General features: G+C 36.6%; 1 protein-coding gene across 1 annotated transcript in view; it reads left to right on the top strand.

Moving 5' to 3' along the window:
* Positions 1 to 19202, top strand: part of rdo (reduced ocelli) — a 104662-nt gene that overhangs the window by 59394 nt on the left and 26066 nt on the right. The window contains exons 9-11 of the mRNA XM_067769878.1: positions 11023 to 11169; positions 14652 to 14814; positions 17641 to 17772. Coding sequence (XP_067625979.1) covers positions 11023 to 11169; positions 14652 to 14814; positions 17641 to 17772 — 442 coding nt within the window. The remainder of the gene's footprint in view (positions 1 to 11022; positions 11170 to 14651; positions 14815 to 17640; positions 17773 to 19202) is intronic.

Raw genomic sequence — 19202 nt, 5'->3', positions numbered from 1 at the left:
AATTTGTTTGTACAATATGGGTATCAAACGAAAGGTGTTAATGAGTATTTTAAAAGGGAGTGGGCCTTAGTTCTATAGGTGGACGCCGTTTCGAGATATCGCTATAAAGGTGGGCCAGGGGTGACTCTAGAATTCGTTCGTGCAATATGGGTATCAAACAAAAGGAGTTAGTGAGTATCTTAAAAGGGAGTGGCCCTTAGTTCTATAAGTGGACGCCTTTTCGAGGTATCGCAATAAAGGTGGACCAGGGGTAACTCTAGACTTTGTTTGTACGATATGGGTTTCAAATTAAAAGTATTAATGAAGGTTTTAAAAGGGAGTGGTGGTTGTTGTATAGGTGGTCGCATTTTCGAGATATCGCCATAAAGGTGGACCAGGGGTGACCCTAGAATTTGTTTGTACAATATGGGTATCAAAAGAAACGTGTTAATGAGTATTTTAAAAGGGAGTAATCCTTAGTTCCATAGGTGGACGCCGTTGCGAGATATCGCCATAAAGGTGGAGCAGGGGTGACCCTAGAATTTGTTTGTACAATATGGGTTTCAAAAGAAACGTGTTAATGAGTATTTTAAAAGGGAGTAATCCTTAGTTCCATAGGTGGACGCCGTTTCGAGGTATCGCCATAAAGGTGGGTATGTAACATGGGTATCAAACAAAAGGAGTTAATGAGTCTCTTAAAAGGGAGTGGCCCTTAGTTCTATAGGTGGACGCCTTTTCGAGGTATCGTAATAAAGGTAGACCAGGGGTGACTCTAGACATTGTTTGTAAGATATGGGTATCAAATGAAAGGTGTTAATGAGTATTTTTAAAAGGGAGTGGGCCTTCGTTCTATAGGTGTTCGCCTTTTCGAGATATCGCCATAAAGGTTGACCAGGGGTGACTCTAGAATGAGTTTGTACGATATGGGTATCAAATTAAAGGTATTAATGAGAGTTTTAAAAGGGAGTGGTGTGAAGGCGTTTTCCAGATATCGACCAAAATGTGGGCCAGGGTGACCCAGAACATCATCTGTTGGATACCGCTACTTTATTTATATATGTAATACCTGCCAAAATTTTAAGGGTTTTTTATTTCGCCCTGCAGAACTTTTTCATTTTCTTCTACTTAATATGGTAGGTGTCACAACCATTTTATAAAGTTTTTTCTAAAGTTATATTTCGCGTCAATAAAACAATCCAATTACCTTACCATGTTTCATCCTTTTTTTCGTATTTGGTATAGAATTATGGCATTTTTTCATTTTTCGTAATTTTCGATATCGAAAAAGTGGGCGTGGTCATAGTCGGATTTCGTTCATTTTTCATACCAAGATAAAGTGGGTTCAAGTAAGCACGCGAACTAAGTTCAGTAAAAATATGTCGATTTTTGCTCAAGTTATCGTGTTAAAGGTCATGCGGAAGGACAGACGGACGACTGTGTATAAAAACTGGGCATGGCATTAACCGATTTCGCCCATTTTCACAGAAAACAGTTAGCGTCATAAAATCTATGCCCCTACCAAATTTCAAAAGGATTGGTTAATTTTTGTTCGACTTATGGCGTTAAAAGTATCCTAGACAAATTAAATGAAAAAGGGCGGAGCCACGCCCATTTTGAAATTTTCTGTTATTTTTGTATTTTGTTGCACTATATCATTACTGGAGTTGAATGTTGACATAATTTACTTATATACTGTAAAGATATTAAATTTTTTGTTAAAATTTTACTTAAAAAAAATTTTTTTTTTTAAAAGTGGGCGTGGTCCTTCTCCGATTTTGCTAATTTTTGTTAAGCGTACATATAGTAATAGGAGTAACGTTTCTGCCAAATTTCATCATGATATCTTCAACGATTCCCAAATTACAGCTTGCAAAAGTTTTAAATTACCTTCTTTTAAAAGTGGGCGGTGCCACGCCCGTTGTCCAAAATTTTACTAATTTTCTATTCTGCGTCATAAGTTCAACTCACCTACCAAGTTTCGTCGCTTTAGCTGTCTTTTGTAATGAATTATCGCACTTTTTCGGTTTTTCGAAATTTTCGATATCGAAAAAGTGGGCGTGGTTATAGTCCGATATCGTTCATTTTAAATAGCGATCTGAGATGAGTACTCAGGAACCTACATACCAAACTTCATCAAGATACCTCAAAATTTACTCACGTTATCGTGTTAACGGACGGACGGACGGACATGGCTCAATCAAATTTTTTTTCGATCCTGATTATTTTGATATATGGAAGTCTATATCTATCTCGATTCCTTTATATATGTACAACCAACCGTTATCCAATCAAACTTAATATACTCTGTGAGCTCTGATCAACTGAGTATAAAAAAAAAAACAGCCCCACCATTTATGGAGTTAGATACCACAAATGATTATTCATCTTAACAATTACCGCTTCAGATACAGTCTTATCGATTTCTGAATACTTGAAAGCATCGCGCAAAATGTTCAAATCTTGATTGGGGCATTCAATAGAATTAGTGCACCTATACCATACTTTGATGTAAAGTTTAAGAATAAATACTGACATATCTCGAATACAATTAAGTTCTCTTGACAAAACTGTTTTATTTGCTTTATTTCTTCGTGGCTAATTTTGGAACCAACAATCTGGTCATTTATACCGAAACTGTATTAGTCGCGTTTTATATTCTGCCATATGTCAGCGAATCAATTAAAAATTAGAGTTTCCGTCGCACTACTTGTACCGCACTTCTTTTCAAAAACGTTTTTTTAGCACAATTTCATAAATGTGATGACGGCACGCAAGATTGATAAGTGTCCGACCGAGAAGTTTATCCCAAAAGCATACAAGCACCACGTGTAAGGCCAGTATTTGAAGAGGTTGAATCGAAGCTTGAAGCTACTACTTTTTCAGGAATCCCCCACTCGACTAGAAGTTTGTGAACAGCTTGGGCGATGTTTTTTTCGTTACCCGACTCAATTTTGGGAGCTCATAAAACTTGGCCGTATCATTATAGCTTACCAGAACTGCTATTCCATCAGCATTTGATCTGCCAAAATTTTCCCGTCCCAGTGAACCACCGAGCGATCGTTGGTACTTAACTATGTTATAATACATAGACAAACTTAAATATATAAAATATATTTATCTATGCATAATACCCACGGTTTTTATGAATTCAGACCTTGTTTCATTGAATTGAGAGAGTCAATTGTTTTCACGCAACTGCTGTAGTGAAGTACGATTCAGGACCAGATTATCTGCAGAAATTTTTAAAGCCTCTACTGTTGCCATTAATATGTGCATAGCCTGCCGATTTGATACCTACAGTCGTAATAAATATTAATTTGGAGTTAGTCTAATTTTCAAAATTCCTTTTTTGCAACCTTTGGTTTATCAAATTTCATCATTATATCTTCAACGACTGCCAAATTACAGCTTGCAAAACTTTTAAATTACCTTCTTTTAAAAGTGGGCGGTGCCACACCCATTGTCCAAAATTTTACTAATTTTCTATTCTACGTCATAAGTTCAACCCACCTACCAAGTTTCATTGCTTTATCCTCGCACTTTTTGGGTTTTTCGAAATTTTCAATATCGAAAAAGTGGGCGTGTTTATAATCCGATTTCGCTCTTTTTAAATAGCGAGCTGAGATGAGTGCCCGGGAACCTACATACCAAATTTCATCAAGATACCTCAGAATTTACTCAAGTTATCGTGTTTACGGACGGACGGACGGACGGACGGATATGGCTAAATAAATGTCTTTTTTCGACCACATCATTTTGATATATAGAAGTCTATATCTATCTCGATTAGTTTTTGCCGTTACGGATTACCGTTATGCGAACAAAGTTAATATACTCTGTGAGCTCTGCTCAGCTGTGTATAAAAAAAGAAAAACGTGCAGAAGGACGTCAAGTCAAAGGACAATTTTCATCGATTTCGATTTACTGACATATTGTTATACAAGGCCATTGTGAATTCATACAAGTGGAAAATTTTTATAGGTATTCCTCCATTGTAATACCTACCTGTCAAATAATATCTGGCAGGGAGAACGGCCGTCGCGAATGACCAGAGAATGGCAAAAAGATTTGTTTTTTGCTCGCGGTTAATAAATTGAAGAGTCATAAATTACCCATTCGCGTTTCAACCCAGTTTTTCTTTTAAATGTGTCTACAGAAAATCAGATTACATATTAATATTCAACCGAGATTAATTTATAAATTATGAGCAGCCAGTTAAGCTAACATGTTACAATATGTCAAAAATGCAATAGAGCAGTCCCCTACAAAATAGGTTGAAAAACACTATTGAGCAAATAATTTAAGTAATATTACAGTGATTTAACAGGTGATCCAGGCTGTTTACTATTGGGAACGTTTTTCTTTTTCAAACATTCGCTACATGTACATATGAATTCACAATGAAAATAATCAAGAAGAAGCTATCAGATTTTGGCATAACAACACAGCACTGAGTTCAACCATTTTTATACTCAGTTGAGCAGAGCTCACAGAGATATTAAGTTTGATTGGATAACGGTTGGTTGTACATATATAAAGGAATCGAGATAGATATAGACTTCCATATATCAAAATAATCAGGATCGAAAAAAAATTTGATTGAGCCATGTCCGTCCGTCCGTCCGTCCGTCCGTCCGTTAACACGATAACTTGAGTAAATTTTGAGGTATCTTAATGAAATTTGGTATGTAGGTTCCTGAGTACTCATCTCAGATCGCCATTTAAAATGAACGATATCGGACTATAACCACCCCCACTTTTTCGATATCGAAAATTTCGAAAAACCGAAAAAGTGCGATAATTCATTACAAAAGATAGCTAAAGCGACGAAACTTGGTAGGTGAGTTGAACTTATGACGCAGAATAGAAAATTAGTAAAATTTTGGACAATGGGCGTGGCACCGCCCACTTTTAAAAGAAGGTAATTTAAAATTTTTGCAAGCTGTAATTTGGGAATCGTTGAAGATATCATGATGAAATTTGGCAGAAACGTTACTCCTATTACTATATGTACGCTTAATAAAAATTAGCAAAATCGGAGAAGGACCACGCCCACTTTAAAAAAAAAATTTTAACAAAAAATGTAATATCTTTACAGTATATAAGTAAATTATGTCAACATTCAACTCCAGTAATGATATGGTGCAACAAAATACAAAAATAATAGAAAATTTCAAAATGGGCGTGGCTCCGCCCTTTTTCATTTAATTTGTCTAGGATACTTTTAACGCCATAAGTCAAACAAAAATTAACCAATCCTTTTGAAATTTGGTAGTGGCATAGATTTTATGACGTTAACTGTTTTCTGTGAAAATGGGCGAAATCGGTTAATGCCATGCCCAGTTTTTATACACAGTCGTCCGTCTGTCCTTCCGCATGGCCTTTAACACGATGACTTGAGCAAAAATCGACATATTTTTACTGAACTTAGTTCACGTGCTTACTTGAACTCACTTTATCTTGGTATGAAAAATTAACGAAATCCGACTATGACCACGCCCACTTTTTCGATATCGAAAATTACGAAAAATGAAAAAATGCCATAATTCTATACCAAATACGAAAAAAAGGATGAAACATGGTAAGGTAATTGGATTGTTTTATTGACGCGAAATATAACTTTAGAAAAAACTTTACAAAATGGTTGTGACACCTACCATATTAAGTAGAAGAAAATGAAAAAGTTCTGCAGGGCGAAATAAAAAACCCTTAAAATTTTGGCAGGTATTACATATATAAATAAAGTAGCGGTATCCAACAGATGATGTTCTGGGTCACCCTGGCCCACATTTTGGTCGATATCTGGAAAACGCCTTCACACCACTCCCTTTTAAAACTCTCATTAATACCTTTAATTTGATACCCATATCGTACAAACTCATTCTAGAGTCACCCCTGGTCCACCTTTATGGCGATATCTCGAAAAGGCAACACCTATAGAACGAAGGCCCACTCCCTTTTAAAAATACTCATTAACACCTTTCATTTGATACCCATATCTTACAAACAATGTCTAGAGTCACCCCTGGTCTACCTTTATTACGATACCTCGAAAAGGCGTCCACCTATAGAACTAAGGGCCACTCCCTTTTAAGATACTCATTAACTCCTTTTGTTTGATACCCATATTACATACCCACCTTTATGGCGATATCTCAAAACGGCGTCCACCTATGGAACTAAGGATTACTCCCTTTTAAAATACTCATTAACACGTTTCTTTTGATACCCATATTGTACAAACAAATTCTAGGGTCACCCCTGGTCCACCTTTATGGCGATATCTCGAAAATGCGACCACCTATACAACAACCACCACTCCCTTTTAAAACCCTCATTAATACTTTTAATTTGAAACCCATATCGTACAAACAAAGTCTAGAGTCACCCCTGGTCCACCTTTATTGCGATACCTCGAAAAGGCGTCCACTTATAGAACTAAGGGGCACTCCCTTTTAAGATACTCACTAACTCCTTTTGTTTGATACCCATATTGCACGAACGAATTCTGGAGTCACCCCTGGCCCACCTTTATAGCGATATCTCGAAACGGCGTCCACCTATAGAACTAAGGCCCACTCCCTTTTAAAATACTCATTAACACCTTTCGTTTGATACCCATATTGTACAAACAAATTCTAGGGTCACCCCTGGTCCACCTTTATGGCGATATCTCAAAACGGCGTCCACCTATGGAACTAAGGATTACTATCTTTTAAATACTCATTAACACCTTTCATTTGATACCCATATCGTACAAACGCATTCTAGAGTCACCCCTGGTCCACCTTTATGGCGATATCTCGAAACGGCATCCACCTATAGAACTAAGGCCCACTCCCTTTTAAAATACTCATTAACACCATTCGTTTGATGCCCATATTGTACAAACAATTTCTAGGGTCACCCCTGGTCCACCTTTGTGGCGATATCTTAAAACGGCGTCCACCTATGGAACTAAGGATTACTCCCTTTTAAAATACTCATTAACACCTTTCATTTGATACCCATATCGTAGAAACGCATTCTAGAGTCAACCCTGATCCACCTTTATGGCTATATCTCTAAATGGCGTCCACCTATAGAACTATGGCCCACTCCCTCATAAAATACTCTTTAATGCCTTTCATTTGATACACATTCCAGGGTTTCTCTCGGTTCATTTTCCTACATGGTTATTTTCCCTTATGTTGTCACCATAGCTCTCAACTGAGTATGTAATGTTCGGTTACACCCTAACTTAACCTTCCTTACTTGTTTATACTCAGTTGAGCAGAGCTCACGGAGTATATTAACTTTGATTGGATAACGGTTGGTTGTACAGGTATAAAGGAATCGAGAGAGATATAGACTTCCATATATCAAAATCATCAGTATCGAAAAAAATTCGATTGAGCCATGCCCGTCCGTCCGTCTGTCCGTTAACACGATAACTTGAGTAAATTTTGAGGTATCTTGATGACATTTGGTATGTAGATCCCTGGGCACTCATCTCAGATCGCTATTTAAAATGAACGATATCGGAGAATAACCACGCCCACTTTTTCGATATCTAAAATTTCGAAAAATCGATAATTCATTACCAAATACGGATTAAGCGATGAAACTTGGTAGGTGAGTTGAACTTATGACGCAGAATAGAAAACTAGTAAAAGTTTGGACAACGGGCGTGACACCGCCCACTTTTAAAAGAAGGTAATCTAGAAGTTTTGCAAGCTGTAATTTGGCAGTCATTGAAGATATCATGATGAAATTTGGCAGGAAGGTTACTCCTATTACTATATGTACGCTTAATAAAAATTAGCAAAATCGGAGAACGACCACGCCCAATTTAAAAAAAATTTTTTTTTTTAATTCAAATTTTAAAAGAAAAGTTAATATCTTTACAGTATATAAGTAAATTATGTCAACATTCAACTCCAGTAATGATATGGTGCAACAAAATACACAAATAAAATAAAATTTCAAAATGGGCGTGGCTCCGCCCTTTTTCATTTCATTTGTCTAGGATACTTTTAATGCCATAAGTCGAACAAAAATTTACCAATCCTTGTGAAATTTGGTAGAGGTTTAGAATCTAGGACGATAACTGTTTTCTGTGAAAAAGGGTGAAATTGGTTGAAGCCACGCCCAGTTTTTATACACAGTCGACCGTCTGTCCTTCCGCTCGGCCTTTAAAACGATAACTTGAGCAAAAAATCTATATATCTTTACTAAACTCAGTTCACGTACTTATCTGAACTCACTTTGTATTGGTTTAAAAAATGGCGGAAATCCGACTATGACCACGCCCACTTTTTCGATATCGAAAAGGCATCTACCTATAGAACTAAGGCCCACTCCCTTTTAAAATACTCATTAACACCTGTCATTAGATACCCATATCGTGCAAACAAATTCTAGAGTCACCCCTGGTCCACCTTTATGGCGATATCTCGAAAAGGCGTCCACCTATAGAACTAAGGCCCAAGCCCTTTTAAAATACTCATTAACAACTTTCGTTTGATACCCATATTGTACAAACGCATTCTAGAATCAACCCTGGTCCACTTTTATAACGATATTCCGAAAAGGCGTCCACCTATAGAACTAAGGCCCACTCCCTTTTAAAATACTCATTAACACCTTTCATTTGATACCCATATCGTACAAACAAATTCTAGCGTCACCCCTGGTCCACCTTTATGGCGATATCTCGAAAAGGCGTCCACATATAGAACTAAGGCCCACCCCTTTTAAAATGCTCATTAACACCTTTCATTTGATACCCGTATCGTACAAATACATTCTAGAGTCAGGCCTGGTACACCTTTATGGCGATATCCCTAAATGGCGTCCATCATAGAACTATGGCCCACTTCCTCTTAAAATACTCTTTAATACCTTCCATTTGATACACTTGTCATACAAACACAGGGTTGCAGGGTTGCCATAGGTTCTTTTTATAACATGGTGATTTTCCCTTACTTTGTCTCCACAGCTCTCAACAGAGTATGTAATGTTCGGTTACACCCGAACTTAGCCTTCCTTAGTTGTTTATTCCTTGAATTAATTGGCTGAAAAAACGCAGAATGCACATTTCTGAAAATAGACTAAACCTGTCTGTACCTGGAATATGTATGTGAATACAAGTGAAATGGAGTAAGTTTCCATGTATAAACATTGCCTTAAATAACCACTGCATACATTTTTTTTATATAAAATATGAGGCGCGAAATACCTCCGAAGAGAATTCAGGCCAATTTTCGTCGTCCTCCTTTTAATTTCTCTTACAAATATGAGGGACCGATTCACATGTTTTACGCCGACTCCGAACGACAGATGCTAGGGCAGATGAATTTTTACTGACAAACTTTCCATGGCAGAAATACACTCCAAATCACTGCCGAGGGGTGATCCCGCTAAGAAAAAGTCTTCCAATTGAGGAATACTTCAAAGAATTTATCGTGAAAAGCTGGTGAAACATTACCGCCCTCGCTGGTTGTTTTCAAGCTGACTCCGTTTAAGATGACGTTAGGGACTTCCCTCCAGGATCTAAGCTCTCTTTGGACATTGGTTAACAGGTCGGCCTTTTCGTTCAGACAGAAATTGGAACCGGACTTGAACTTTTCGTTTTTCTCGAATTTTGGGGAACATTTTAAGTTTTTCCTATTCTCTTTAAATTTGGAGCTGAATATACAAATATTTCGGAAAACAGCTAAGTCTATCGTCCTCACTTTATTAATTAATATCTGAAATTGCTGTGGCAATGCATTTTTATGAACAATATATGAACTTTATTCTTGGCCAAATACATGGGAAAAAGCGGTAGATACTACAAATCTCAATTTTTTTTTTTTCATTGTTATATATAAAGTGGGTGCATTAGTCAACCGATTTTGAAAAGGAAAGATGGTTATAAACAATATCGCAAACTCTTCATCCGTTTTTGAAGTTGATGCAAAGATTTGCAAAAGATTGGAGCGGCCATACTAGACCTTGCCAGGCGCTTTCGTTTTCAAAATAGTTGAATACAGTTTTCAAGTCAACCTTATGAAGTTGATCATACAAAATTTTAGTATTGTAGCTTTATATATGACGGAAAAATCCCGTTAAGTATTAAATTAACTCAAAATTATATTTAATTTTGAAATATTTTTTTTTCACAGTAGTATTAGTATATATGTGAAAACACACAGCTGGGTATATCTGTCGAATTTTTAGTTTTTGTCCAAAAGGTGTGAATATCATTTCTAAACTTCACTCTGTGCTCTTGACTTTTTGGAAAAAGATAGTATTTCAGATATTTTTGGTTAGTTTGAAAATACTGTACCTCCATTTTTATCATTATAATACTTTCCGGGATATTCACCAGTTTACCTCTCAGCTATAAGTATAATGTTCGATTTCAACAAATTTTAACGAATTCTCGGGGATTCCTATTATTTGATATCGTTTGAATGGCTGAATTTTCGAATAAATAACTCCAATATTCAGTATTATAAAACGGTCTTCATTTAGACTACTTTGGGAGTAGTACTTCACAATTGTACTTCACAACTAAGAGCGTGTTTAAATTAAAACTTATTAGTTTTTCCTCAGCTTGCGCTGCTATACTCTCGTTCGCATATTTCTCCTAGTGTCTAGACTTTTCGCGAACATGGAACAGTTGCATCCTATACTTGGTTATTTAGCTATATGCTTGTATATGTGTGAGTAACAACTTCTGCATATGTATTCTTCGTCGCCTTCTATGTACGTGTGTAAATGGATTACTTTGATGGGTTCATGTACACAAGGGTGGCTGCTTGCTTTATTGTTGTTGTGCATTTACTAACAGCATATTGATGCTAACATTCTCCACAATATTTAATCTAATGATTATGTTTTACCTTATGATTTTGTTTTATTTAATCTTTCGTTCATGCAAAGAAAACTATACATTTTTTATCTCATTTCTAATTTCACGCATATCGTTTTTGGAAAATGATCTTTGTACAAATCTGTATTTGACGTTTTACCACTCAACGAAAATACAATGGCTTAAATAATTAATACCGACAGTTTTTGGATTTATCACGCAACCAATTGTATGGCATAAACGAGGACACAGTGCTACGCATACAACGCATTCGAAATGTTCGACTGGATAACAATCCGCTGATATGCGATGAATGTCATATGGGAAAATTAATAAATGTCGTGCAACATGTGAGTATATAAAACCAAAAACACATTACAATTTCACCGAAAACTAGAAACAAATTCTCAAAATCGTGTATTATACAGAAAACGAATCAAATTTTCGTTTAATAGTCACAATGAATGTATTGTGCGCTGTGGCATTGGAATTTTAATGCATTTCCATCTAAATCTAAAATAAAAATGCATTCCATTTGCAAGCAGAAAAAAAAATTATATTATATCAGAATGAAAGAGCAATTGCGCTTTATTCGATTTTGATTTTTTTGCACGTGCCGCTTACACAATTGCATATTAATCGCTGTTTTTACAAGAATTTGCAGCAGGGATCGAAACAATTAAAAGTTGTATTGTGAATACGCGTTGACAATTATTTTTTTAGATTTAATTTTCCCTCCCAAAAAACAGTTGTATGAAACTGACACCCCAGAACACTAATTTTTAAGAAAAACTCTGAGTTTCGCTTGTCCAAAATTTGCCCACCTTTTTTCGTTAGCTCATATGCGGAAAAAAATTATTGTGAAAAAACATTTCAAGTTAAATACCACCAAAATCAAATAAATGCAAAATGATTGTTTTCACACTATGGAGCCTTTGCACAAAAATTTCCCATTTTTTTCTCAACGAATTTTGTGCAATTTCTCTTATTTGCAACCTTCTACTATCGTTCGAATCACTAAACTGTTGAATAAATAACTCCACTATTCAATAATGCAAAATGGCCTTTTTTAAAGTACTTCACAATAACACTAATACTTCGCAACTGATAGCTTGCTTAAATCAAACTGATTGTCGTGCCTCAACTCTTGCTGCTTTTTATACTGTTTGGTTTCCTCGTTCACATATTTCTAGGAGCTTCTATTTCTAGAATTTACTAATTAGTTATCAGGTATAAAATTACCAACTATAACTACGTTTATAGCTTCTGATATGCGCGTGTATATGTGAGTGATGGTTGCACAATTATAGCTTCTCTTATGCGCAAGTATATGTGAGTGATACTTGTACAAATGATTGTATACTTTCGAGAGTATCTCAGATATACGCATGTGGTTATGCGTTGCTCTCCGTTGCTTGTATGGAGATAATGATTAATTTGCTCAGTATCGGTTTAGAGATGATAGTACCCCTTTGTGTTGCTAGTATTCGTCACAATATAAACAGGTTGAATGAGATTGAATGATGAAAACGCCAGCATTCGCTAGCGTTATTTGACCTCAGCAGTGCATTTATAAGTATGTCCATATTTTCTTGACATACATTCATATTGATGCTTTTTAACGTTGTTAAAGACTAAATATGCATACATTTTTTGAAAAATACTCTTTCGTTAAAAATTCTAAACTTTTCTTTAAAATTCATAAACAAAAGTTTTATTTTTTGACTTGTTTGTATGTATGTATATTTATGCTAATATTTTTTCACTAAAAGAGATTAAATCTATCTATATATACAAAGAAGAATGCACATATGTTTATATGCAGCTTATGGTATTTGGACAAATTTGCAGGCACAGGAACTCGGAGCAGAGTGCTTCCTCTTGAAGTTTCATTCCAAGAAGTGGACCAGAGGCCGACCTTTTCAAACAAACTATACTCAACTCTACGGCCGTGTATTTTTCAAAAGATGTATGACTATTAACAATATTAACACGCATAAATATGTATGTATGTCGTGCTGATATGAAATGAAAAATGTACATGCATACATCGATATATACCTACAAATGCATTCCCAAAGTTAAATAATGCTACCGAATGCTGGCTTTTGTGTTAATTCGATCTATTTCAACATATATGTGATGCATCATGTGGTGTGATGAAAATCCCACTCTATGCAAGTATGCTGGTATAGTTCATAACGAACAACCACACGAACTGCATTTTCAAAATATTAATTTTATGTCACATCTTAAAATTTCACTCTCATCAGTTTTGCATAACGCGCCTAAAGAAGTATAACTTGAAAAAATTTATTTTTCAAAATCTTGATATATTCGAGCGTAAGGAAATTTGTTTTTGTGTTTTTTTTTTTTGAGATTAAGGGAACCGTAAGAGTTTACATATCATATAACTTCTCTCGTCTAAAACGCTTAGTTTAAAAATTATGATTTTTCAAAAGCGGCCACCGTGGTGTGATGGTAGCGTGCTCCGCCAACCACACCGAATGCCCTGTGTTCACACCCCGGTCAAAGGAACATCAAAATTTAAGAAATAAGGTTTTTCAGTTAGAAGAAAATTTGTCTAAGTCGGGTCGCCCCTCCGCAGTATTTGGCAAGAACTTCGAGTGTATTTCTGCCATGAAAAGCTCTCAGTGAAAACTCATCTGCCTCGCAGATGCCGTTCGGAGTCGGCGTAAAATAAAGTAGGTCCGGTCTCGCCAATTTGCAGGACAAATAAAAAAGGAGCACGACGCAAATCGGAAGAGAAGCTCGGCCTAAAATCTCTTCGCGGGCTATCGCGCCTTACGTTTATTTTTTTTTAATATTTGAAATTTTTTTATTTTATGATATCCGAGCCACATAGTTGCTATTTAAAAAATTGCATTTTGGAGTGCCAGCTTCACACACTTCACACAGCCCAAAATTAAAATTTATTTTTGTGGCTACAAAAAAAGTAAATTCTTGATTTCAATCTTCTACTCGATAAATAATAGAGACTGGAATAACTATGTATACATATAAATATAAACCAATGGATTTACATACATATACCAAAACGAAAAATAAAATACTCTAAAAATAACTATTATATCTCGAACAAAAGAAAGTATATCAAAAAATAATTATTATTTAAAATTTTTAAATTAAAACTCAAGACAATCAAAATTAATCCATTTGTCGATAGTTTGTATAAAAAGTAACGTATTTGTGTATACAATTTGGTGGCAGCACCACTTCAGCATGATTTTTTTGGTTTTAACTCTCCGATATATTGTGGCGTCTGGCCAGATGAGAAGGCTTCATTTTCGTGAATAACTCTTTTGCTACCCACCCGATCATGAAAAGCTCTAGTGACTCTTTAAGTTTAAAGGCGGTTTTTATAATAGTTCGGAACGCGATATATTTTTCTTTTTATTTAATTTTTTTTTGTACCAAAGTTGATTATGTTACATTTTAGCGTTGTCGTCTAGCTAGACGAACATATGTTTAAGCCTATAAGACCTCATAGTTCGTATTCATTTCAAAATTTATCCGTAAAATTTAAAACTTATATCTAGGTAATCACAGTGTGCGATGAGTTTGCTTCAAAATTTAAATAAAAATTCAAAGCGTCAAATTTCGTCTGGCCAGACGGCAACGAAAAGATGTGTTGACTTTTTTCACCCCTAATCGGAGGGTTAATTTTTACCAATAACAACTATTTGCAATCCCTTATTTGAATCGTTTTTCTGCACTATGCTTCAAGTTTTTTACAATTTAATCCGTTTCTATCTCCACACTTAAACTTTTTTTTAATATTTAATTCTTTTGTTTTCGTACTTTCATTTAGCTCGAATCTGAATGGGAAACATATCCAATTTGCTTTCTACCAAAACCTCTGCGTGGATTTGAGATCACTGATTTGGATGTATCTAAGTTGAGTGATTGCCTTGACTATATAACCGATGAGGAGCAGAATGCAGCGAGTACTTCACACAACTTCTTAGAACGCGGTAAGTAGGAACACAATATGGGGTTACGCTCGAGTTTAAACATAGAATTGATTAGAGACGATAAAGTTACTCCTGAAAACTAACGTGTTTTTTAACTTTGTCTTATCGATAGTAATGATTTTAGGTCGTGACTGTCACAGTTTACAGCCACTCTTACCAATAATGGCAATAATAAACCTAATCCAGTACCCAAAGAAACGTACCAAAAACTTGCGGAATAGGAACGCATAGTCCCCAGGGTAACGCGAGTCACTCTAGCTCAACTTCGTTCTGGATACTGTAACAGGTTAAACTCTTACCTATCCAGAATCTACCCCGACATACAAAATGTATACCCCGCCTGCAGTGTGTCCCCACATGACACCAACCATCTCTTTAATTGTAATGTGGAACCAACGCCTCTAACACCCCTTTCATTATGGTCCACCCCTGTTAAAACAGCAAGTTTCCTTAGACTCCCGTTAGAGGATATTGATGACAATTTATGATCGGTCGCAGCTGTTAGGTGGGGCAAAGCACTGCTACAACAACAACAACGAGGTGATTGCTTTATGAACAACTCAACCTAATAAAAACGCGCGAAAATCAAAGCCAATTTTTGCACGAACCAAAATACGTGCGTTAAACATGTGTGCAAAAGTCAAACCGAAATATCATGCAGAAAAAAATGGAATTCGAGTCAGCTTTTTACGCAGTAAATTCAATTTCGGATGCTCTCATACAAGTTGTATTTATGTGCATGAGACAGTTTTTGATAGAAAACTGGCGTCTTCGTTTTTATTGGGTTGAGGTGTGATGGCAGCGCGATCTCTTCTCTAGGTAAGCTGAGTGGCAGGACTGCACGCATTAGTATGGGTTACACTATTCTTTTGTGGACAACAAGCCACTTATTTCAGGTTATCTTCAAGATAAGTTGGGGTACTAGCAGCCTTATTGCCACCCGACTCCGTTCTTTCAGCCCTTATTCCTGCCGCTGGCTCATGTGTGAACTAGATACTGCTGTGCCTTTTTGGAGCTCAGGGTGATACAGTTCTGCCTTTCATTCTGCCACCGAACATATGTGAAGGCGGTAGTGTCCATCAAATGAGCTAGTTCTGAGAGGGGGCTTGTCGCAGTTCCTATCCTCAGCTGTTGCCGTCGCCATACCGTTCGTTCCCGCTTTGACCGCTGGTCGCCCGCTATTATGCTGCTGCTGCCAGCTTAATTTCGCCATTCAGCTGCTGCTGTGCGGATCTCCCGGTACTACGACTGTACGCCGATTGAAGATCATCTCCCTGAACTGCGGCACAATCTGTACTCCTTGCTCTCTCACCCTCTTGGTACGGAAAGCTACTGCCCTTCTAACGCATAAAGCCGTGTTCGTGAGTGTTCATATTTGGCACATAAATACTGTGTTCTTGTTAACTGCGGGTTTGTGTGATCTATTTTGAACCTGTGTAACCTTCGAAAAAACTAATTTTATAAATAACTGCTAGCCTTCTACTGATACTGAGAAAAGGCCACTGTAAGGAAAAGTGTAATTTCAAAATTTGGCTTGTATGCCCATGTAAATAATGATGAGTTCTTTTGGTTAGTAAAGATGCATTCTACTCGTTACCCAGAGCAAACGGTGGTATTCACGAAATGCTTAAAGCTTTACGGTAATAAGGAAAATGATTTTTCAATTCCTTGCCCAAATATTATTTACGTCCTTACGTATGAAGCTGCCGTGCATTGCAGCAATGCCATTGTTAGCCATGAAGGAGATGATCTTAAGGCTGTTAAATAACCGTTAGCCCAGACATCGGCAGAGAAAGTGGTACATCGACTCCTCTTCCTCCTCATCCCGACAGCTTCTGCAGAGGGAGCTTTTGGTATTCGTCACCGTCGGAGCTTTGTTGCGATAGCACAATGACCTGTGATAACACCCGTAAGTACCCCCATCTTTTTTTTCTAAATTGCCGCTCAACGGTAAGTGACATGGGACTCTACTGCTGGCGAACTAGCGATGAAGTCTACTGAATAGAAAAAAATCTAACGCCAGACTAACACTAAAACCCACATATAAAATGACAAACCAAATGAAATTTCGTATGAATAGGAACCAAAATAGGTTCGTTGAGATTAAAGCACCGTGTCTGGTGGAAGGGAATCGAAACAATGACTTCAATCGAAGATGTTTGGATAAAAAAGAGATAGAAATTGTCGCCCTATGTACATGTCATACTCTGACCTGAAATGTGTTAATAGCCACTTGATCGAATATTTAGCGGAGCTTCTATTTTTAATGACCGTTTGGGTGCGACCATTCCTCGAGCTATACAAAGTCGATAAGACAGAGAGGTTTCGATGTGCATACTGACATTTTAAAGCGAAAAATTCTTTATCCCAAAACGGCTAAGAACATCTTCCTTCAGAGAATATCTCGTCATCTTTCCTTTGACAATACCTCGTCAAAGTTCTGCGCCAAATAAGTAGAGACCGCCATTTTCATAGCTAAAAGCAGCAGTCAGTTGAAAAGTAAAAGTATTTTTTACTGGAAATACCCGCAAAGCAATTGCAGTACATAACATAACATAACATTATTAGTTGGGTTGCTCCTGGTTGAACTTTGGTGGATTTAAATAATTAATCATTCCATGCAAGTACTTGATTTAAGGGCCAAATGGCCAACTCCAGCAAGAAAGCTTAACTAACCTGCAAATTACTGGCAGTCATTGCCTTAAGGTTTTGAATAATGAAAGTAGTCTGTATTTTGCATATTACAACAACATCTTTACTTTATGTTACTCATTTTCACAATATTTTTTACCTTTCACTTTTTCTTCTTGACTTTCTGTTTTGCAGGCGGCCTTAATACTCTTGCCATACTGGGCGGCATTATATTGGTTTTAATTGTGGTAATTATACTAGCAATGGCTGTTTGCTTCTCAAAACGAAGAGCACGTTACTATACGCGTGAGGATCGTCTGAATGGAGGTCAGTAAATATAGAATGTTGGTAAAAGCTTGGAGATAAATACTTAAAGTAACTTGTGTATGTGTTTATGCATTAATTTAAGTGAATAAATACGTAAGGTTGAATCATTCCCTTAGCAGTTGTAGTTGGTTGACTTACAGATGAGCTTATGAATGATTCAAAGCATTTGTATTTATGTACTTACAAAAAGAACAGAGAAATGTAAATGCATAGCATCTGGCATCAATCAACTAGTTTCTATATAAACAGTGCATTATCAATGCTTCCAAAGAACTTTATATCTTACTCATTTTATTATTTCACACTCACAACACGAGAACCGACGCTCCCCATCTTTTTATAAAAGTTCTCTGCACAGTTGATAAGGCTATTCCAATGAAGTTGAGCAACACCACCAGCTCCTAAGGATAGGCAAGGACCCCTTCGAGCCATTTGAAATTAAACGAGGAATAAGACAAGGCGGCTAACGTGCGGCGTGTGATTACTTTATTAGCTTAAGGTTATTATGGAGGTAGATCTAATCTGCTTCATGTAAAGCGAATTAGTGAAAATAAATAATTTATATCGGCAGCCGCATTTTGAAAAAAAAGGACTTTTATTGTGAGTTTCTACGTAACTGCCAAAAACGCCTAGGTGGTTAATCGCCAATAAGTGACGATGACTTCTTCAAGAGAATTTAAAATTCCTAAATGATGGCTACTTTCTGGAAGTCAATTTGTAAGTGGCATGCAATATTCTTTTTTAGGTCTTTTTATATGGAAACTCCGAATTGCCAAATGTAGCAAAGTTTTAAATGGAATTTGGCGGGAATTATCAGAGTAATATTCACAAAAATGCAGGACGCGTAACTTGAGTTGAGATATCAATACCACGTATTCAATACCAAAGAAAGTACGAGGTAAAAGACTAAAACAAATACTTGAAAATAGCAAAGTTCTGTGTATACCTGTAGTTATTCGTATTGGAACAATACTAAACATACAGCAGCGGAGAATAAAATAGCAGTGACTTTTTTTGAAATTTGAAAATTCGAAACAATTTTACAAAAATGTTGAGCTTTTCACTTGGAGCTCTCTAAAGTTCTTTGAATATGCAAACTTTTAGGTCAATCAATTTTAGTCAGATAAAGTACAAGTTTTAGATCTTTCAAAGTTCATCTATATTTTTGAACATTTTTCTTCACTTTTATGGAGGGAAAGGCACCCGCGGCCCTGTCGTTGGTCAGTGCAATCAAGGGTGGTCTGGGAGTGCATTGATATTGCATCGAACTATCATTGGTGCAACTGAACGGGTTGAAGATGGTTGTAGGGATTTCAGAATTCTGCTGCCCACCTGTTGTCCGCTGCTGAATATATGGACCTCCAGTCAACTCAACAAGCGTTGCACGGACACCACCTCTTGCAGGGTAGCAAGATCTATCTGGCCAGAAC

The sequence above is a fragment of the Eurosta solidaginis genome, chromosome 2 (assembly GCF_040869045.1).
Source record: "Eurosta solidaginis isolate ZX-2024a chromosome 2, ASM4086904v1, whole genome shotgun sequence".
Classification (NCBI taxonomy): Eukaryota; Metazoa; Arthropoda; class Insecta; order Diptera; family Tephritidae; genus Eurosta; species Eurosta solidaginis.
Note: the sequence above shows the minus strand (reverse complement) of the source record. Positions and strands in the feature narration are given on the sequence as shown.